This window comes from Martes martes, assembly GCF_963455335.1.
Source record: "Martes martes genome assembly, chromosome: 9".
NCBI lineage: Eukaryota > Metazoa > Chordata > Mammalia > Carnivora > Mustelidae > Martes > Martes martes.
In genome coordinates this window covers 134,843,600-134,866,752 of record NC_137896.1, presented here as the reverse complement: position 1 = coordinate 134,866,752, position 23,153 = coordinate 134,843,600, and the positions used below count along the sequence as shown (strand labels likewise).

The window sequence follows — 23,153 nt, the reverse complement described above, 5'->3', positions numbered from 1 at the left end:
ATTTTCTCACTTGGTACCAAATAAATCGTAATAGTGACAATTATCCCAGCAAAAAATAGATGCTCATCTCCGCAAGCATTCATATGAGAAGGCAGTGTCCAGGGAAGGCTGCTGCTTGCGTTAATTTGGTTACGTTAGGTGGAGGCGGAGGGACAGAGATTTGAAAAAGAATCAGCACTATTATATACATACATATATATATATATATACATTCTACCCCAGGATCCTATTGTTGTAATAGTTTAGATATTTTCCTTCAAAACTGATAAATAAAATTTAAGACATTACACCAGCGACCTCATGGGCAATTTTGTTAATTAGTTCACATCACTATCCAAACGGTGGACCATTATTATGGTTATTACCACATAAAATGTACTGTAAAATGAAGAGTTCCAGAATTCTCATGTCATCATCTGTTTAAAAAAATACAGACAGGCACACATAGGTAACAAGAGAGCAAAGGAAGCTCTAGATTCACAATTGTACCTCTATGTTTTTATTTGTTCTGGAAGCTGGGACAAGAGCAAAGTCACCCCACAGCCCCCTGCCTGGCGTTGGCATGTAAATGAATCTGGGAGGGACCTGCTGGCTCCACAATGATCCACACGTCAACAGCTGCCACGTATGTATGGAGAGAAATCAGCCCAAAGACACAGTTCTTATCACCCCCGAACACAGGTTCAGAATATCCTCCCTGAAACAGGTATGCCCAAACCCAGCGTCCGGATAGTAGGTAACAGACTTCACAAGTCTATTCACATGCAAATAGCATGTTGAAGCTGTTAATCTTTTTTTTTTTTTTAAGATTTTTTAAGTTTATTTCAGAGAGAGTGAGCTAGAGAGAGAGAGAGCAGAGGGAGAAGCAGACGCCCCGTTGAGCAGGGAGCCCAACACAGGGCTCCATCACAGGACCCTGAGATCATGACCTGAGCCAAAGGCAGACACTGAACCTCCTGCGCCCCCCAGGCTTCCCTATTTATCTTCTTTTAAAGGGAATCACCACCTTAAAGACATCTTTGTAGTCTGTAGTCAGGAGCCTCTGATTTCTGCTCAAAGAGGTCCATCCACGGACCAGGGCAGAACAGTTCAAGCCCACAGGCACCAGGGAGACGATGTCCCATGCCACCTTCTTCCCACCAAACGCTCAAGTATCCTGGGTTGTTTACTTCTCAGAGCAGACACTTGAAGATCTGCGTTTCAAGGTTCACATATTAGACCAAGGATGATGGCAAATTCAGCCCCATGAAGGGTGCGGGAAGCCTTCAGGAGGTTGGGCAGAGGAGGCCTGGGCCAAACACTGCCTAGGGGTATGGGGCATCAACGCAGCCCTAAACTCTCCATCAAAGGTCTTCAGGAAAATGACCCCAGCCCATGGAGGGTGCCTTCCTTTCCCCGTGTCAGTACCATGATAATCTAAAGGCAGCATCTTGCTGAACCACGTGGCCTCAGGGTTCCTGTGATAAAGTTACAAAGCCTACTTTTTCACTGGAGTTGGTTTTCGAAACATCCATTAATACTGGACAGGCTACCAGAGAACCAATGCTAAAGAAACCATTATTAAAACCCCCTTTGAGATAAATATTTACACAGCAGTGAGATCTGGAGAATTTAAATACTGTTTAAATGTTCATGTCTTATGTAATGCTAACTGATTATCGCCTTCATTTAGAGAACACTGACATGGCACGTAGGTACTGAGAGTGAAAGATGAAAATATATGGGGTCCTGAGGCCCCTGAAACACAGCCGGGGTCCTTGCCTTTCTACTCTCACTTCATCTCCTTGAACTTTCGACTGTCTTCTTGTAAAAGTTTAGCAAAGGGAAACAAAACAAAATGTGACGTGCTGTCAATTGAACTGAGAGAGGAATTATATTTAAAAGTACGTCTGGGGTGGGCCCAGAGTTTGCGTGTCCCCCAGGTCGTCAGGCGGTGCTGCTGGGCCAGGGTCCCCACTGTAGGATCACTGTCGTGTGTGCCTCCCATTCTAACACGAGTTTTAAACCATTAGGAGTTGCTCTGACGGTCTTCTAACGTTTCCCCCTTTTTCGAAATAAGACAAAAAGCTAGCTAAGGTTTCTGGAGTCGGGCACTCATTTTTAGCAATCAGAATACTCTGCCATTAACAGGTTCTCCTTCTAACAGCAGAGCAGGCCGAGTGGAGCAGGTGCAGTCATGACAATGGGACTCACCCCGTTCCCAAATCCGCTCAGGCTGCAGAAAGGCATCAAGAGCCTTGGGGAACATCTCTCCTGCGCTTCCTCCCCGGGGCTGCTGCTTTGGGGAGCAACCACGGGCTAGAGGGTTTCCCCAAAGCCCTCGCCTGTGACAACGGTGCAGGGGAGCACCTTGATCTTCTTCCTTAGAAAAGACCATGCGTCTGAGGTCATCGGAAAGCCCTCAGGTTTCCCACAGGAGCAGGAATCCCCTGTGTGCACAGCTTGTCCTCGGCCAGGAGGCGGCGCCTGCTTCTCACGCCCACGTGAGGACCGGGTCCCTGTTGCCCTCGCAGGGGACCCGTCACTCCCGGCTTCTTGGTAGCCTTGCTCGTGTGTGTGTTCCAGGATCAGAAATAAGGACACAGCGTACCAACAGCTGCGTGGTTTTTGCATCAACACTGAGAAGCACGCTTCTAGATGTCCCTCACAGATGCCGTCTCCCTTTTCCGCAACTGGAGGTTAAAGTTCAGAGAAGCCAGAGACAGGCGAAGCAGCCCGGGCGGGAGAGACGATGGCTCTGAGGACACGCAGACGCCCCGCGAAACCCCTCACGTCGACCCTCGGATCGCCTGCCTCCCTGCTGGTGAGGAGGGGCTCTGGGTCGGGATCTGATTCCGAGGTTCGGCAGAGGCGAGCTGGCCAGCCTGTCACCATCAGGCGGGAGGACCACCAGACCCCGCAGACCCACGCCTGCGGCGGCCACCGCCCCGCGGCTCCTCCGTGTGGTGTCACACTGCCTTTTGATACTGATTTATCTAGAGTCCAAATACTTCTTCAACAGACAAGAGGACTGAGGCCAAAAACGTAGATGGCTTTGCAGATGTCGGGAAAGAAAACCGCTGCGAGAAGCAGACAGAATCCCGGGCCACCGTATTCCCGGCTGCCCTGCGGAGAAGGGGGACCCACACTGTCTTGTTGTGTTGTTTCCATCGAGAAGAGTAGAGGTGCTGCTTTCTTCTTACTATGAAGTTGTATTGTTGTGAAGTGATTATGAGGGTTCCTGAGTCTCAGCACTGTCAACACTTTGGGACAGAAAACTCCCTGATGAGCGTGTGTGCTGTGTGGGGTGTGTGTGCATGTGATGTGTGCGGTGTGTATGTACGTGTGCTGTGTGGGGTGTGTGTGCATGTGATGTGTGCGGTGTGTATGTACGTGTGCTGTGTGGGGTGTATGTACATGTGATGTGTGTGGTGTGTATGTATGTGTGGTTGCATGTCTGTCTGTCTGTCTGTCTGCAAGTGATGAAATGAAACTCCAGGAGATTCTCTTGGGTTAGAACAAAGAGCACAACTCTCGGTTCCTGGGGGACTGCGATGACTGGATTGGCCCCTCCACCCGAAACCACCAAGACACCAGGCCCTCAGGCCAGGTGCAGGCCCTGGAGACGGGAGCCCCTGCCTGCTGCCTGAGAGGGTCCGGGAAGGCGACTCCCGCACCTCGCACAGTGAGGAGACGTGGGCTCCTGATCCGGCGTCTCAGAGCAGCCCTTCACACGTCCCGTGGAAGCATGAGGGGCCCCAGGCGGCCCCACCCCACACAGCCCAGCGTGCCCGGCGCGATGGCCACAGCCCGAGACGCCCCCCCGGGGACCAGCCGAAAGAAGGCCCTAACCCCTTGCTGCAAATCACCGTGCACAACCCGGCCGTCACGGCGCCTCTGAAAGGACGACGACTTCCTGCTTCCTGAGGAAACACTTCCCTTCCAGAGAGGCTGTTCTCTGTATACACGATCCCCATGGACTGTGGGGAAAAGTCCTTGTGCTCCTGTGAACAGACATGCTTTTTTATTACTGAAAAGAGTGGCTATTTCCATCTGGCTATCGCCACTCATATTTATATTTTTTTCAGTCTTTGTCTTGAACAAGCCCCCCCCCCAAAACTCCCATCCCTACCCCCCGAGGGAAAGGAAAAGTTCCCAGCCCCACTGAGACAGAAGGGAATGGATTGTGCTAACGATTTGCCCAACCTCAATTTTCCTTTCTTTTGAAAAGAGGTAATATGGTAATAATCATACTAATAATGAAAATACCTTGCCCCAAGTTTGCAGGGAGGGATAAGCGAGTTTATGCACGTATAATGCCCCGGCCGAGGCGGCACATTAGAAACACTGAGTAAATGTTAGCCAGCATCAGGGTTCTGGCTCAGAACGGGGACATGGAGAAGTGTGAATCACCAGGGGAGAATCCCGGCTCGGCCTACTAGCCATTGGATCATCTGGTCGATGACCACCTCTTGCCCTGTTTTCCTGCAAGCACGTGAAGATAATCACGAAATCCTTCTCAACGCTCAGCAAAGTCAAGATCCAAACCCACGGCTGTTCGGCTCCAAAACCCTCACTGCTTCATATCCCATAAAGCCCAATTATTGGCAAATCTAAACTTAAAAGCCACATTGTCGTGGCCACGGGGCGGCCGTCTCTGAGTGTCAGATCACTGGGTCTTAGAGCCCTAGATGTTCACATAGAAAACAGTTTGGGATAAACATGAATTTGTATCTGTTCTCATCTCAGACAGCTGCTACCACTCCCAGAAAATTTCTTCTGAGCAGTTGCACGGCTCCCCGCCTGCGGATATGCCATTTACCTAGACAACCTTCCTGTAGCAGGAAATGCAGGAACGGGCAGACATGACTCAGAGTTCCAATTAAAAAAAGGAAATTTGCATTAGGCAAGCTAACTGCCTGTTTCAATTAGGAACAGCAGCTCTCTCCTCCTTCCTTCCGAAGGAGAGAGGAACATCAGGGATGTGGGTTTGGATTTCTGCAGCAGGGGGATGGTGTGACTGTCCTGATTCAAAGTGTTTATGGGGGCGGGGGCTCAGAGATATGGCAACGTACAAAGGTTTGAGACCTGCCCATGAAGAAGACGGATGCCTCCCTCCCACCGGCTCTCTCTGTCTCTTTAACTCTCCGTCTGTTTTCTCCGAGACCCTGGCAGCCCTCACAGCTGTGACCTCTCTAAACTGTCAACCTCAGATTAACTGATACTTCATCAATTTCGCCTGAACTACATTTGCAACCCAGTCTCAGGAGGACAGCCAAGTGCATCAAACACCATGCATTAGCCTCCCAGAGCCAGATTTTCTTCAAAACGATGGGGGCATTTTCCAATATCCTTGCAGGGGCCCACGCAACAAGCCTGGGGGGGGGGGGTTTGCCCACAGGGGGAAGAGCGGGAGCCTCTGATTATTCCTTGTAAATTTTTCATGAGGACATCTGCCCACGCTCCCCTCCTCGCGAGCTGCCCTCTTTCTCCGCGCTCAGGCCTCCTGACGAGGCATGAAAAACGAGAATGATTAGGCTCAGTCCCCATTAGCCAGGAAGTGGCTGCTGGAAGCTGTGGGATTTCAGGCTGGGAGAGGGGCTGGGTCTGCTGGGGAAGTTCTTTGAAACAAAAGACCCCCCGGAGGTGGACGGCTCTTAGGTGAGTCTACAGATGGAGGCCACCCATGGGGAGGTGGCCCCAGCAGCACAGATGGCCGTGGCTGATGAAGCCGGCCTGTCCTGGAGAGGGCTGCCGGTTCTGCAGGAACCCCCCCCCCGGCCCCCTCGGGACCTGGGGAACCTGGTGCCTGGCCCCACACCCCAGCCCGCCCTCTTTCCCCTTTCATTCCACCAGCGGCCTCCAGCGAGGAGCAGGGCTCACCGCCAAGTCCAAGCCAGGACATCGACGTGCAGAGATGGGGGAGGGAAGCCCTTCCTTTTTTTTTTTTTTTTTTTTTTAAATCATAAAATCGAACCATTCCTTTGGAAATACTAGCAGCTTACAAGCTTTCAAATCTTATCTCTTTCCATACAGTTCCAATCACGAGCCGGCAGCTCTTTCTCATTAATGCATCAAATCATGCCGATGTCCTTTTTGTGCTCCCTTTGAAGTGACATGTGCTTCAATTTATTTTTAATCTTCTAAGTGATGTCGTAAGGACGGCCGCCCCCGTGACATAGGACGCTGCGTTCTGGGGGGCTGACGAGCCGGGGAAGGCGCGCTCGACCCGCGCTGCCCCCGCGCGCTCGGCCCAGAGTCGGCCGTCGGAAAGCAGCCCCCAGCGAGGGGGGACGTCTCAAGGGGAGAATTCCAGCGAGGAGGCGAATCCATCAGGAAGCTCAGGGCGCACACCTTGGAAACGCCACCTTTTGTGCTGGGCGCGGCGGTCCGCGGGGCGCCCGGGCGGCCCTCCGTGGAGCCACAGTGCCACCCCGTGGCCGCGCCTGGGACGGCCGGCTCCGCTGGCGGCCGGCTGCGGGGAGATGACCGCCCACCGCCCTGCCCCAGCATCACATCTTTAAACTGTTATCCACATGAAAGGAGGCCTGGTCCTGATTCAAAACCACCTTGATGGGGAAATCTGGGAATGTCCATAAAAGGCAGCGCGCGCAGAACTGAGGAATGGTTTCTCTTGTCTCCCCCCCACCCCCCAGTAGCTGTGGTGCTGATTACAGAGTCTGGGGGAAAATAAAATTAAATGCATTGACTTCATGGCTTCATTAATTCGTGGGTGTGTAACACAGTCCAACTCAAAGATCGACACAACTGAAACTGATTCGTGTCGTGGAGGGGCCAGGGGGACATCCCCCTCCCCAACACAAAGAAGTGGCTGAAATCCCTCTCCGGCTACCCCGGGTCTGGGTTGTGTCTCCTCCTATCTTCCTTGCTGAGCGGCCCCTAGTTCCTTAGCCGCACAGTGGATGCGTCACAATCCTTGTTGGGGAATAGGTTGGTTCTCAAACCGGGAAGGCCTTCCCCTTGAGGCAGAAACAATGACAAATCTTTGCATCCACACGTGAACTTCCTCTATGGCTGTATCTCTCCAAATCTGTGTGAGCAGTCACAACGTCTGTGAATGGGTTCTTTTTTTTTTTTCCATCTGTAAGAAAAGAGATCGTGCTGGCAAGAGAAATTTATAGTACCATTTTTTCCCCCAAGAAGTTTTCAATGAATTACTTACCGGAACCTTTAAAAATCTCCTCTAAGTGAGTTATTTCAGGAAAGGTTAGGTAGTGAGCACTGGAAATTATTAAATTAAACCATCTGAAATTGCTATTTTATGGGCTAAAAAATCATCAAATATGATTAATTTCATAAGATGTAACCTAAAATATCTTTTCTTGGAGAATTCGATCATACTAATTGAGTGTCTACTATGTAGGGCCTTTCAGTCCTAAAGCAATTGAGGGAAGAGCATCGCTACAGTCCCCACGCTCTTGGAGAATCAGGATCTATGAGGACTAAGAGCCATAGTCCAACAGTAAAGTGATGCTCCCATCATCCTACCATCCTGTCGTAAAGAAGTTTCCAGAGTCTGACAGAGAACACAGATGTGCGAGAGAACAGAGGAGTGTGAATCAGTGGCTTGCTATAACTATAACTTGTCCAGGAATAGCTACATTTATTGAGCACAGATGATATGCCAGGCACAGAGAACATCAATTTAATTTTAAAATGAGTTGAGAACACAAAAGTAAAAATAATAAGGAAAGTCTTACAAATGCTGACAGTCAGAATCTCAGGTGGGGTAAGTATTATTTTCTCTGCCAAACACACACAAGAATGGTTTCCTGGAGGCGCATCTAGCAGACGGCTCTCACGTCATCATCATCCTACAGGTGTTCGCACATGCTAAAACTGTGGTAAGACTGTCTGGTGCCCGGAAGCGTTCTCCCCTCTTCCGTGGTGTTTCAGTCTCTCGGTGCACCTCTGCTCTGTCGGGCCGTGGCAGAGTTCGCATGTCTGGTGCAGAATGACCTTGTCTGATTTTGTGTTCTCTGATCATGTACCCATTACTAAAACAACCTGTGAAAATAAAAATAGCCATGCACATTCATGTATCCTATCCATTCATTATAGACTCACAACTACTGAAGATGTGTACATGAAAAACCAGAGACAAAAATGAACACCTTGGAGGATGAGATAGGAGAAAGGAATAATGTTTAAAATTAATTTGTATTTATAAAAAAAATATGTCACAAGAAATATTTTAATTATTGTATTCTAAGGAAAGAACTCTGATTAAATGTTTGTTCTTTTTGCTTGGTTTGACACTTGGCCACACAATAAAGTTACATGTTTCAGCTTATTTTTTATATTAAATTGTCAGAGTTGAAAAATCTCCTTCACCCAAGTACATAGATCCAAACTGAAATGAACCATTAGTTGCATTTTCTAAGTTTGGTCCCGACCCCATTCAGTGATGGTCTGAAGCAATCCTTTTAATGTGATAAACAACAAACATGTCTGTTCTACAAAATATTTTCATATTTACTTCCCATGTCTTTAAAAAGTATCACAACATCGTAGGGCACCTGGACGGTGTAGTCAGTTAAGCGTCTGACTCTTGGTTTCATCTCAGATCGTGATCTCAGGGTTGTGGGATCGAGCCCCACATCGGGCTCAGTGCTCAGCGTGGAGTCCGCTTGAAAGTCTCCCTCCCTCTCCCTCTGCCCTTCCCGCTCATGCTCCCTTTCTCTCTGTCTCTCTCTGTCTCTCTCAAATAAATCAAGAAATCTTGAAAAGAAAAAGTATTGCCACATCGAAAAGGCTGCCTTCCTGAGAATATGTTGTGAATGAATGATATGTGCCAGAATCCTCTCTTGCGTTGTTGTTAGTAATTAGACAAAGTAACACTGGTTACCCTTACATAATCTTTTCATTAATTATTGCTTTGCTAACTGAATAATTTGCTCTCAGAATAGAGCTCTAGTACGTCTTTCGTTAGTAGATCACAAAGAAGTCGTTCTTCGTATGCTCCGTTATTGAAACTGAGTTCAGCAAACACCGACCGATTGAACATGCTAGAAACATCTGTACTTGTCCCCAGTTGTATAGCAAACCTCCAAGACTGAGTAACTTATTCACAAACTGCTTTCTTCCCATCTTCCATAGTATTTATAGGCGTCTTCCAAAAAGGTGTGAAGACAAAGGGTGCCATTTTGTGTATGCCACAAAATGGCATGTATGTTGCTTTTGGACATTTTACCTAAGTAGGATGAAAAATATATTTTGTTAGTAGGTGTGGCTTTCTCTCTCTCTCTCTCTTTTACTGAGAAAGAAAACGCAAAAGAGGCTTCTACAGAACTATCATTGAGTTTATTGGCATTTTGCAAAGTATATGATTAAACAACACAAAACTTATAATTTTGCCAAAAGAGGTATAAATGCTCGTGTTCCTATTGGGATTCTTAATTTTCAATGTCTTGCTAATTATGATGGATTTGCACTTCCATTTGTTAATACCCCAAGGTATTTACTCTATGCACACAGAAGGTGAGATTCATGGTTAACAAGAGCAGATGTAAATCTATATTTATAATAATTTCTCATAACTTTGAAATCAGTGTTTGTTATTGTCAGATTTTGTCCAGCTGCCATCATCTTCTTCTGGTTATGATGGATGAACTCGCATCATGAACAGAACATTCGGCATGTCTGTGACGTTCTCTTAGCTCACCTGTGCTTGCAATAGTAGTTTTAACCTCAATCTGTGGTTTTTGCAGAAATACTTTTAAGGTATTTATCTACTTTGGAGCATCAGCAAAGTAAAACTAGGGTCAAATTATCTGTCAGTGCTCTTGACCAGAGACGAGTGTCACTCGCGGCACTGAAAACATGGGAGGGCAGGTGGCACCGCCATCGAGCCTCCCCTCGCCCCAGGGGCCTCCCGCTCCTCCTGGGGGGGGACGGTGTGATGCCTGGAGGAGTGACAGCACCAGGGCCCGGGTGCACATTGGTGCAGTCAGCTCTGCTTCGACACTCATTTTGACACACGCATTTGTGCCGGCGCGCTTCCTATATTAGGGAACAGTTTGAGAATCAGGTAACTGCTGTGCGTGCAGGTGCAGGATTCCATTCGCTGCAACACTAGGTGAGTTCAAACGACTGCACCCAGCTGATCGGAACCTGGGAACACACACACGCCTCCATCCCCCCCCACCCCGGTGCCACAGAGGGCCACGCGTGTCACGGGCCACACCCGTCACATCTGCCGTTAGAGTTTGCTCTCAGCCTCCACAGCTGCCCCCTTCCTCCACTCCCCGCCGCTCAGGGGCTGACCTCTAGGTGTCCAGTCCTCCCGCAAACCTCAGGCTATCTCAGGTTCAAGCGAGATACTACCGTATTTACTGTAGTACGATGCAGCCTTCATCATGTGTACAAGCGTATGACTCTTTATATGAGGTTCTTGGGCTTCCTTATCTCACTGATAACCACGCCCAGGGCTGGGTCCCTGGCTCCGTGTCCCCCACAGTTGGTTCACCGGCCAATTTTGCACAGTTTGGCAACTTGAGGAACGCCCGCCTCCTCCTGCGGCACGTCTGACCTCAGCGCGTTCTTCTCTGCCTCCTCCAGCACCTGCAACCAAAAGCCTCCCTGACTTGCTCATGCGCCGGGACTGGACACGGGGACCTGGAAAGCCCATTGCAGAGAGTGGCATGCACGCTGAGAGCGGACGCTGGGAAGGAAGGGGTCCCAGGCCAAGGAAACAGAAACTCCACTGATGTCGTATCAGGAGCTTTTTATGCACAATTTCAGTTTTATCCTCAGGACAGTCCTGGGGATAGACAACACCCTCGTGTCAGACACAGGAAATGGAGGCCCTGAGTTATCAGGACCTACTGAGGGTCGTGTAGGTTTCGCAGCTACTGGACGCCACTGCCCAGCGCCCCTCCATCACGCTTGACTGGTATGGTTCCTGCCGGGGTGTCCTGGGCCCGATCCCCATCCACCATCTGGTGGATCCTAATAGAAATCCTGTGTCCTCGCTCCTCCGAAAGACGTACGTTGGAAGGTCACCGAGCTGTCACCTCCTCTAGAGAGAGATACCCATCACCAAAGCTGAACAAGAAGACGTCCAAGCCACTGAGTCTACACGGCCCGGTCTCCTCTGTGCTGTGACCAACAGTGGCTCTAAGGAGCACATCTTCCCCTGAAGTTCATAAGAGGGGCAGCCAAGGGTGGAGTTAGCGTTCATGACAGCAGCTCCTGGTGCTAGTTTTTTCTGCTGCAAATGCCTGGTGGCCTCCGTCGAGGGCGGCTTCCATCAGAAGCGGTGCCACGAGGGAGCTCGCTCCCCAGGAGGCAACAACGCCTGGAAACAGCTGCTCCAGGACCCGGCCCTGACGGGGATTCTCCCCGCAGCCCGCTCTTCCCCTCTGTGGAAACAGATGTCTGTCTTTGGCTGCTGGCCAGACTGGCGTCATCTTCCCACATGAGAGCAGGCGCTGGTTGTGTAGCTGGAGGAAGTCACTTCGACTTTCTTCGTTTCAGTTTCCTTCTACAAAACTAGAATAAATGCCTCCCGACGATGCTACAAAAATCAATTGGGATAAGATACGGCCCAAGGGCATGGCCACAAAAGGCACTCAATCCCTACTAGCTCCCCTCTTGTGTCCTGTGCGTGTGTGGTATGGGTGCATGGTGTGGGGGGTGTGTGTGTGTGTGTGGTATGATGTGTGTGAGGTGTAGCCTGTGTGTGTGTGTGTGACAATGTGTGGGTGTACAGTATGTGTGGTGTAGCCTGCGTGTGTGGTATGTGTATATGTGAGTGATGTAGTGTATATGTGCGAGTGGGAGTGGATTTATAGTGTGTGTGTGTGGTATGACATTTGTAGTATGTGAGGCATGTGTGTGATATAATGCATGTGTAGTACAGTGTGTGTGTGGTGTGGCATTTGTGTGGTGTGTGTGTGGTGTGTCATGGGTGTGATATAGTGTGGGGTGTGGCATTTGCGTGATCTGGTATGGGGTGTACGGTATGGCACGCGTGCTGTGTGGTGACTGTGCTGTCGTGTGTGTGTGTGTGTGTGTGTGTGCGCTGTGGCGATTACGGCATGGAGCGTGTGTGGTGTATGCGGCATGGCGTGGGGACTGGTGTCTGTGTGTGTGGTGTGGTGATGGGTATGACGTGGCGTGGTGTGAAGGGAGTGTGGTATGGCACGTGTGGTATGTGAGAGTGTGCGTGGAGTGCGTGTGCTGTGGTGTGTGAGTGTGTCAGAGCGTGTGCGGTGTGGCGTGTGTGTGTCCGCGACGCGTGTGTCCGAGCGCCGCGTCCTCCGCTCCGGAGCCGGGGCACGGAAGCCCGGGCTCCTTTGCTGTGGCGCCGCTCGCTCGGGAGGAGCCGCCCATCCCGAGCAGCCGTCCCGGGCTGATGGAGAAGGGATGTCGGAAGGAAGGGCGCAGAGGCCGGAGAGGACCGTCCGCTTGTCCACCCGTCCACTAGCCCTCTGTCCCAGCACGGCGGCGGGCTGAGGAGGGCGCGCCCTGAGGCTGGACCCTGCCTGCGTCGTGTGCCAGCCGGGCGACACCAGGCGGGAGCGCGCCGCAGCCTCAGCGTCCTCACCGCCGTGTGGAGAGCCTGGCTCCGGGCCCAGCAGCAGCCCCGTGGGCCCCGGCTCCGGCAGGGGCCGTCCCAGACAGCGCGCCCGAGGGAGGGGTGGCTTGAGGCCGGCCTCCGCGGGCCGGGATGGGAAAGCCCAGGCAGGTTCTGAGCAACCTGAGCCCCGTCCCGCCCAAGGGCGGTCACCGGAAAGTGCCTACAGAGCTGGCCTGTGCCTCACGGACGTTCTGGGGCCTTGACCTGCTCGGTTTACTCAGGGAACCTCCGGGACCACGCGTCTTACACCCTCACCTGAAGAAGACCAGGCAGGCGAGGAGCTCAGTCCCCGCCCTGGCCTGTGCACGCGTGCGCGCGCGCACACACACACACACACACACGCACGCGCGCGCGCACACACACACACGCACGCGCGCGCGCGCACACACACACGCACGCGCGCACACACACACGCACGCGCGCGCACACACACACACACGCACGCGCGCGCACACACACACACGCGCGCGCACACACACACACGCACGCGCGCGCACACACACACACGCACGCGCACGCACACACACACGCACGCGCACACACACACACACACGCACGCACGCGCGCACACACACACGCACGCACGCGCGCACACACACACACACACACGCGCGCGCGCGCGCGCACACACACAGCGCCCGTCCAGCACAGCGCCCTGGCCCGGCGCGCCTCTGCGGCGACAGCTTTCTCTCCTTGCCTCGCCTCGTCGTGTACGCTTTCCCCGCGGAGCTGCTCTCTCCCGCGCGGACAGGATCTTGACCCGAGTCCTGTGGCCAGCAGCCGAGCAGGCACCAGAGCTCCTCACCCCCCGGGTCAGGGTCCGCGCTCATCATCGCCATGTGACAGTACGTACCAAACACACAGTGGTGAGCAGGAGACACGGGCCGGGAGTCGGAGTCCACGGCCTACATGTCTGGGAGCCAACAGGAACCCAAGCCTGAGAGCTCCCTGTCTCTCTCCACGTACCGCTCCGTAATTCCAGCACGAAGTGGAGCTCCTCGAATGCCTAACCCTACCCCTCCCAGAGAGAAGCGTCAGCATCGCTTCAGGGGCTGGCGGCAGGGAAGGCTTCCCGGGGACCTCCAGGCCCCGACAGGACGGCTTCGGTGACGGCTGTCGCTGGGGGGCTGGAGGGCGGCTTCGGTGACGGCTGTTACTGGGACTTCAGGAGGCTCTCGGCAGGGGGAAGGGCGGTTTGTTCTAGGTTCTCTGAGTCTTTTCTGATTCTTCAAATCCAAGGGTCAGCTAAGTCATCTGCTTCACCCACGCAGAAGCCCAGATGGCCCCAGACTCTGCACCTGTGAGTTACCGTCAAATTCCACAACGAGCGCTCGGTAGCCCGGGCAGAGAAGGCCCGTCAGCGAGCCAGCCTCCGCCCAGAGCGGGGCCCTGATGTTCTTCCGCCGCGTGTCTTCCTTGCTCCTGGCTCTGGCACGGTTCTGCCCTCACCCAGCTCTCAAGTTCTGACTTGCTTTCTTCTCCTTATGGCTCCTGGGTTCCTTTCCGTGTTCCTCAGGCGAGGCTGCCCTGATCTGTCAGCAGGTACGTACCAGCAAGGAGCTGAATATCTACACTCGCCCCAGGCATGCACTCTGTCTGTACCTGGGCATTTGCACGTCCTGCTCAGAAACCACCTAGAATCAGCCTCCCTGGTGATGACGCAGCCAGGTGAGTCCCGTCCCCTCTCCAAACTGTGGGCAGGGAGTCATTCTTGACCATGGCCCTCTTTGGTAACATTTTGATAAAAGTGTAGCTTCCTGTGCACTTAATTTGGCACATAGCATGAGGGTGTAATTCGTGTCTCTCCATTAAAAAAAAAATGCTTTATGGTACTTTTTTGTATCCATATCAGAAGGAATCCCCGTGTGGTTAAGCATTTCACACACGTCATTCAGGAGCCGGCAGGTTTTTAGAATGAAAATCCCATTGTAAATCCTTCTAATGAAAAGAACACTCTGGAGGAGACACACAGACCTTTTATGGGGCACTGAGTTTCTCCTGGTTTCCTGACCAATATGATCTCCGTCACTAACGGTTGTCTTTAAACCTGCTAGAGACAGAGGAACACTGGATGAGGAGCCCGAATCCCCGGGCCAGCGCCTGCTGTGGGACCTGCTCAGGTTCCTGGGTCTCAGCACCACGCTGGGAAGGGACCGTCCTCAGACTGACTCAAAAGAGGTTGCCAGATAAAACTAGAAGCTGGAGGCAGGCGTAATGCATCTGCCGAGTGGATAGTTCCGTTAACAAACAAAGGGAAGGTAATCCACCCGCCAGTTGGAAGGTATACAACAAAGGTGCAAAATCACCATATCCAACATCAGAACTGATGTGCTGTTTTTGTATTTGGATGAAATGACGGATGCGCTGTCATTCTTCCTCAAATACACAGAAAGAGACACTACGGAGAGAAGGACAGTAAGGAGGAGGAGAAGGTACTGCTGAGCCCCAGGGAGAAGCAGAGAGAGAGAACAGTCCGGTGGTGCCTGGCCAGATGTGGGCGAAGCTCGTCCGTACAGCAGCTCCTTCCATCCTGGCTTGGAGTCAGCGCCACAGAGCTGTTTCTAAGTTTACCCACTAGGCTGGAGAACTTGAATCACAGACAGAGTCGCACAGGCAGAGCGGCAAGGCACAGAGCCCCCCGCTGCAGACTGGGCTCCTTCTGCCCCTGGTAATGCCCCCCAAGGCTGCGTGCCCTTCCGCCTCCCCAAGTCTCTGCCCCAGGGAGTTCTCTCCCACCCCGGAAAAATGGAGAGTAGCAGAGAAAGCAGAAAAAGATCTTTCCTCCTGGAAGATCGTGAAAACATGACCTGGCGAGAGATAAATAGAAGAGGCGTCTCTCGTCCGCAGGAGGGTTCACAGGCTGAACTCTGAAAGGTCATAAAGAACCAACTGAAATGGTGGCATGAACCACAAGAGGAAAAATACACCTCTTGAAAAGAGATTTAAGGCAGTTGGGTTCAACATGTTTCCTCTGGATATCACCCCTTTTAGGGAAAAGCTGACACAACCATTGGTTGAGGCCATCGGGGTGAGAGTGATGGTGACCATGAAGAAGACCCCAGACAGAACGCGGCAAAGGCAAAAACATGAGGCACCTGCTCATGCTTGTTGTAGGGTTCAGTCGGGCTGAAAAGTTCATCTGCAGCAGAAAAGTGAATTCGGTGAGAAAGTTGAGTCCCCAGGCCACCAGAGAGGCGGGAGGGAGGGCCCACAGCATGGGGCCTCCATGGGGGTCTCCGTTAGTTGGCGCTCGCCCAGCCCATGCGGACATCCCATCCCAGAGGGTGCTCTCTTCCGCAGCGACACACCGGCCCTCCATGAGAACTCAGGGGGCCACAGACAGGGACTCTGCAACTGGGACCTTGTCCAGACTGACCTTCCAGGAGAGAACTCAAGGACCAGCAGGCCACGCCACACTTACTGGTGTCCCCTTGTTCCCTCTGTCCCCACCCCACAAAACCCTCAGCTCCTTCTCCAGCAGAAGTTTAAAGACCTGGGGAGCCTGGGTGGCTCAATCGGTGAAGCATCTGACTCTTAATCTCAGCTCAGGTCTTGATCTAATGGTCGAGAGTTCAAGTCCCTTATTGGGCTCTACACTGGGTGTGGAGGCAAATTAAAAAAAAAAAAAAAAATCTTGAAGACCTAAGGGAAAGGGTTCTGTTTTCAGGAGATAAGGAGGTGAGGCAAAGGGAAACAGGACCTGCCCACACGATACCCTCTTTGCACCTCAACCAACCCAAGTTCCAGCCAGCTCTCTGCGGCAATCTACGGCCCGTCTGGGCTCCACACCTGAGCGCCCCCCAGGGGTGTGGCCCCGACCCCGTCACCCTATTCTCCTAGATCCTAAGGACGCCTCAAGGCCCCACTTGAACACTGCCTCCCCTTGAAAGCTAGCAGCCTCTCCCCAAGAACCAGAAGGGCTCTGCTGCCGTAGGGGAATTTCCAAACTCCGCTCCTGCTTTGTAAAGTGAGGGTAGCAATGGGACCCCGCCTCTGGGCCCATGGCACCAAGAACTGAGTGCCACACGGTCCAGAGAGACCTCGGTCTGGGTCAGACACGTGCACACCCCCTGTGGAGGTCGCCCTCACTCTTCCCTAAGCGAAGGAGGAGCAGCCCTTGCCCGGCCTATGACCCCATCACACACCACCGTGCGGGAACCCCTGCAGCTCATGCTACCTCAGGGGGTGCGGACACTCGGCTAATCACATGTCATTCTCCTCCTCTAGATCAAGTGTGGTTTGTTTTGAGGCGAAAGGTGTTTACACTACCTCAAAAATCTGATGAAAGCAGGAGACTGTATCTCCAGAAAAAATGGACCCTGTGAGAGCCAACGTCTACAGCATCTTACTAACTCACTTAGTCATGTGAACAACACCTTGAGAAAAGTAATATTTGCATTCTAATTTTGAGGATGCGGGACCTGAGCCAGGGATGAAGCGACTTGACCCGATCTCACGTGTACCAGCCTCCCACTTAGAGTTTCAAGGGATTTTTGGATCCCAGGCTAAGAAATGTCGGTGTGGGTCATGTAACCTAAGGGGCTCCCAGAATTTATGGTGTTTTGTGAGAATTACATGAAATCATGCATAGAAAGATACATTGCAAGTTATAAGATTTAAACCATGACTGTCCTCGAGTGTTGCTTTTTCCTCACTGCCTGGCCTGCGTGTGGCTCCTTACACCCACGTGCTCCCAGGTGGGGCGTAGGTCTCATTCGCCGTCCTCAGCCTGGTCCTGCTTCAGCTCCGACTGGACTTCACGGGCAGCTTCAGCTGATGTCCTGGCTCCTCTAGACAATGGTCCTGGTTCCATCCTCTGCAACGCGGCCCCTGCCTCCCCAGGGCACTCCCAGGGAGCTCCCCTTGTGGTCCTCTTAGCCCTACAGGGGACGCTCACAGGTCCACTGCGGCTGAGCACAGAGTCTCGCATGAAGTCATCACCTAGTACTCGTCGGAGACGAGTGTGGCATGGAGTGTGAATGCCTAGCTCGAGATTCCTGATCACTATGAAAAATCTTGGCAAATGACCTGTACTGAACATAATACTGTGTCATTATGATTTGGGAATGTCCGTCTCCACTGAACGCACTTGACACCAGGAAGCTCCCTGGCGTCGCACTCATTCCAGGCAGGACTGTGGACGGGCATCCTAAAGCATTAGGAAGAACCGGTGGAACCTAGCGTCGCCTCCTCTTCTCTGCTCTCCGTGCTCCCTGGAGGGGCCCCACTGACAGCAGCATCCTGCAAGAAAGCCTCCCAGGCAAACCCATCAAACCATCCCGCACGTTAGCTGGAGCCTGGAATCCCGTGTTGAATTTCTGATGACATTAGCAAAGCACTCAGGCATCTCTCCATGGAATTACAACCCTATTATGTACAATTGAGTATACATTCCTCCTTATTTTCATGTCATTAGCTGGGATAAGGCTATTTCTAAAGCACTGAAGTATGTTAAGAGTTACTTAGGGGCAGAAAAAGCTGAACCAGGAAAGCAAGATGCAAAATATGATTGACTAGAGCTGTATTTTTAACGACACATTTGTACATCAACTCGGGTAATTACACAAATATGAAATGAGACAAATCGGTTTATTTATCTCTATTTTCACTATGGTCCGGTCCACTTTGGACCTGGATCTACCTGTACAAAACACACATTACAAGGTTCCTACTCATGCTGTCAGTTTGCCTCTGCTTCCTATGATACATCTCTACACACATGTTCCTGCCAATGAGAACAAGACTTGGGCCTGATTGGGAAGCAGGTGGAGTCTTTCCAGATACCTGGAATGCTTTTTTAAAAAATGACCACAGCTACCAGTTACTAAGCAATTTTGGCATAATGCTTAAAAACTAGACCATGGAGCTAGATGTGCAGCTAAACTATACTCATGAAGGTTCGGATCCTGGCTCTGCTGCCCATCATTTGGTCATTTCTTCTCTCTTGACTGTACTTTCTTTGGCAAAACAGCCTAAAACTATGTCTATTGCATGGGGTGTTTTAAGAATTAAATGAAGTAGTGTACATGAAGAGCTTAGTTCAGTGAATGATGCATGGTAGGCACCTGATTAACACTTATCATTGTTCATTACTACTGAATTGCCAATTTAGGCAGCCTCAACTTTCTTAGCCACAAAATGGGAACAATAATATATATGTCAGGGTGCCTGGGTGGCTTAGTTGGTTAAGCATCCAACTCTTGATTTCATCTCAGGTCTTGGTCTCAGGGTCATGATATCAAGCCCCACGTCAGGCTCCCAACTGGGCATGGAGTCTACTTGAAATTCTCTCTCCTTCTCTCTCTCTGCCTCTTTCTCTCTCTCTCGCTCTCGCTCTCAAGTAAATGAATAAGTAAATCACTTGGAATAATAATAATGTCTACATCACATTATTAGAAGGAGCAAGAACTGGTAATGGTGGTTGTTGCTGTTGGTAAGCACTGTGGGTTGAGGGGAAAGGCGAGCTTCTGAATGATGGAAGAATCCAGCCTCATCTTGAAGAATGAGCAGAACAATGGGACTCATCAAAAAGGAGAGCCACGCATCCAGAGAACACTTCAGATGTATCTGCTGTGATACCACCCCTCCAGGGCAGAGGGGAGTGGAGGACCCCAAGTGACAACACGAATGAGACATCAGTTGCATCATGGTAGCGTGGTAGGGTCAAGAAGATTCGAGCAGGTGATGGGGGACTTGATCAACCTGACCTGGGAGGCAGCCATGGCACTCAAGGACAGAGGAAAGGTCACGTGCTCAGGTTTGAGGGGATGGCAGAAGGCAGGCGCTTGGCAGAAGCAAAGTGATTGGTTAGCTCTACTTGAAGTCTTGCAAAGCAGAGCAGGATAAGATGAGGACCACTGTCTTTGTGACTGTCACAGTTCCAGGGCTTCTCATTTGGTGATATGGGTGGCCCTTCGTCGGTGACAAGTCTTGCCCATGGAGTCATTGGTCCATAGGTTGTCCACGTCCTCTGTCCTCCAGCTGGCATGAACTGTGTCAAGTGGCTGCCGAGGTGGCAGACCAAGGTCATCATGTTGGAGAGCGCTGGCTAGCAGCCACAGGGGGGCCCACATGTGTGGTCCCAGAGCACTGCACGAGGCTGAGGTGGGGGAGCCGGGAGTGGTGTGGATGGAGGCGGGGTGCCATGGTCTCCAGGGTGGAATGAAGTTTTGTCCTTTTGTTTCCTAGACATCTGAAATCAACAACCAGCCCATCAGGAAGAACCTCCCAGGTAGGGACCAAAATAAAAGACAAGGAATAAAATCACCAGTGGTTTCCATCCTGAGTCAGACCTTCTGAAAGTTTAGCTACTGCACTGGGCAGTGGTTGGCCATGAGCATGACTGGTGACATCTTTGGAAGCCCAGGGCACACTTCCCCTGTGGCTTGACCGTCACTCCCCACACAGGGGAACTACAGATTTGGGCTGCGTGAGCCCCATCACCAATGTGTTGAGAAATGCCACTCCCTCCATAGGAGAAGATTGTGTCCTCAGAAAATACCTTTGCAAGGGAACTTTTCTGTTCCCATCACTGTCCTACTAGCAGACAGACAGCCTTAAAAGGTACTTAAAAAAAAAAAAAAAGGAAGAAGAAGGAACTATGGAGAAGAGATCATATTATGTTGACACAAGTTTCCACTAAAAATTACCTGGTAATTTACCCTGACAGTTAAGGAACAGTGTCTGTTGACGACTGTCCTATCAAAATGTCCCCTGAGGTTTGTCAGCAAGATTTCAGAGATGAAAACAAGGCTCTCCATTGGAGTTCCCCATCGGCTCTCAGTTGGATGCCGTGAAACACCTACTTTTACATCCTGTAATTAAATCAGTGAGCCTTTCAGACTATCTCTGTTTCTAAATGACATGGAATGAGGATCCGTCCAATCTCTGCTCACACGCGATTTGTGCTGTCACTGTCTGACTTGAGGGATGGTAAGGAAGAAGAAGTACGGTCCACCTGGGGATTTCATTCAACCAGAGAATGCCAACAGATAGGGGAGGTGGGGAGCATAGCCAGTGTTCTAAATGGGGTCCTCTGCTGTCACAAATCTTGCGAGAAGTCAAAGGTTTGGGATTGGCTCTTTGGAGCTCATATTTTTAAAGAATGCACTCCTACCTCGTTTCCACATGGCAAAAGCATTATCCTCAGTAACAGACTGAGAATTTTGCATGAATTATTAAGGATCCAGGCCAGAAAACTCTGAGGTAATTGCTTCAGTTTGTCAATAGCAGTGCAACTTATGACCAGACCAAGAAGATTGGAGATAAAAATCAAAGAAAAGCAGTGAGGGCCATAGACGGAGCTCAGGAAGTATGTCCAAGAGGAGTTATCAACACAGCACACCGCAGAAGCCCCCCAAGAGCTGGGATGCAGAACCAAAGGTTCTGTAAATCAGGACCCAGAGCAGGAACTGTGGGTCAGAATGTGAGGACAGGGGTCAGGGGGCCAGCACTGGCTGGGTTCCGTGGGCTTCTACGCTTTTGCAGGCAGGAAATGCCCTTTGAAGAGCACCAGGCCCCAGAAGGAAGAGTCACAAACACCCTCCTTAGGATGGGGCTGTTTTGAACTGTCAGCTGCCCTCATTAGAAGAATGAGAAGCTTCAGCGTATCAGCTGTCAGTTACGGAACACCAACACAAGGCCAACAGGGTGTGACCGCTTTACGTTGACCTCCCTTACGGCTCACAACAGCCGTGTGCAGCATGTGTGCAACAAGAGATCAGCCAAAGTGAGCGTGCCCCAGAGTGCACACCCACACTCCTGCACATGCGTGTGCACACACACACAGAGAAACATACAATTGTTCACCATAGTCCGGTTCTTTCACACGCAGCTTTGTCTCGCACCTCTGGCCTCACCTGGACTTTATACACCCACCTTTGCAGAACAGTTCTCACCGTTAAACCTTTTTTTTTTTTTTTTTTCCCTTTCCAAAACCCATTCCCCAGAGAATGCTTGTCAAGCCCGGGTCAAGAGAACATGCAGGAGACATGCTGACTGCTTCTGCCAGATAAACACACTAGAGTGTTCTGTGGATGCTGAAGCAAATCAGCACAGTCCCGAAACAAACAGCTCCATCAGGACGGAGCCGTGCCAGAGAGCAAGGGGTTAATGAAACCTTGTTGCCAGAAAAAGACGTGATGGTGCTTTTTGCGTGCAACTGATCAGCAGAACCATTCTGAACAAGTGACAAATAGAAATCAAATTGAGGGTGTTCAAAATCATGGAAAATCATGCACATCAATTTTTTAAGCAATTATTCAAAGAATGTTCTTGAAATGTAACATTAGCAGTGCAGAGGGACTGGAAAGAGAGCGGGCTCAGACGCACGAAAGCAAGGTGGTGCTCCCATTGTCCTCCCTCCCCTTCGAAGATGTGGGCTGGTGGACCTCGCTCTTGTGTAGTTCAGTCTGAGGCAGGATAATGAGAGATATTTTCCAGTATCAGTGCTGAAAGGATGATGACTACGGCTGTCCCGTTAGCTCGTGTCTCTCTCCCACGAGTACTGATGATGAGCCGTAGTCCGCGGGCACCATGGTGGAGGCTGGTGTGGCCCGTGACAGGCTCAGACTCTGCCCAGATCCTCACAAGTAGGTCCTTTCAGGGACGCCAGGTGGACTGAAGCAGAGGACGGCGCGTCAGCAGAGGAGACATCCAATCTGGCCAGGGGCAGCGTTTGTTAAAGGACATGAAGCGCGCCTTCCATGAAAATAATAACCTCTTTGGGGAACAGAGAGAATTTTGACAAGGCTGTAGACGAAGGTGCCAGAGGATAGACGTGGAGATCAGAAATGAGCAGATTTAAAGCAAGGGGTGTGTGTGTGTGTGTGTGTGTGTGTCTATGTGTGTGTGTAAGTCTCACATAAGTCACTAAGACCTTTGGGCTTCGTTCTGGATACAATGGAGTTTAAGCAATAGGGGCGATAGACTCCTTTGAGGAACTGATAAAACACTCCAATCTTTCCCCCAGGATAAAAAAAACAGCATACAGACATTCTTGCCAAAATTTATATATAATTTCATGTGGTTTACAGTCCCTTTGAGGCCCAGGCATGGATGCTCCAGTTTATAAAAATGTGCAATAGATAACATGAGGTCAAAAAGGAGGGCAGGGGAGTGACCTGTCTAGCGATGAATGTATTTACTCAGAGCTGCGTATAAAATTCCATTGTTGACACACACTTGTTAGTAAATATTATGATATTTATGTCGTTTCAACATAAAACGAGACTCGAGAATGATCCTATTCCTAATCATCTGAAGATAAGATCAAAAAGCTCGATTTTTACTCAGCTTCCCATGTGCCACAATTACAACTACACAGATACCATATTCCCTGAAATTACAAAGTTCCTGTGAATATAAAGCAATGAAAACCTTGTACTGTTCTTAAAATAACGGTCTATCAGCCACTTACAAACTGGTTTCAGACTAGCTCTACCTACCCATCTAAGGTCCTCTGATCCAGCATACGCCAAGGTGAACACGAAAGGCCGTATCGTGCCTCCCTCTTGGCAGGCCATTAGTCGCCACCATATTGATTTTACTATACCAATTATCAGAACGGGTG

General features: G+C 50.9%; 1 protein-coding gene across 1 annotated transcript in view; it reads right to left on the bottom strand.

Annotated features, from left to right (window-relative positions):
• Positions 1-7,890: 7,890 nt before the first annotated feature.
• The window catches only part of CMPK2 (cytidine/uridine monophosphate kinase 2), a 53,591-nt gene continuing 38,328 nt past the window's right edge, over positions 7,891-23,153 (bottom strand). Inside the window, exon 5 of the mRNA XM_080812762.1 lies at positions 7,891-8,007. Coding sequence (XP_080668888.1) covers positions 7,998-8,007 — 10 coding nt within the window. The 3' untranslated portion in view covers positions 7,891-7,997. The remainder of the gene's footprint in view (positions 8,008-23,153) is intronic.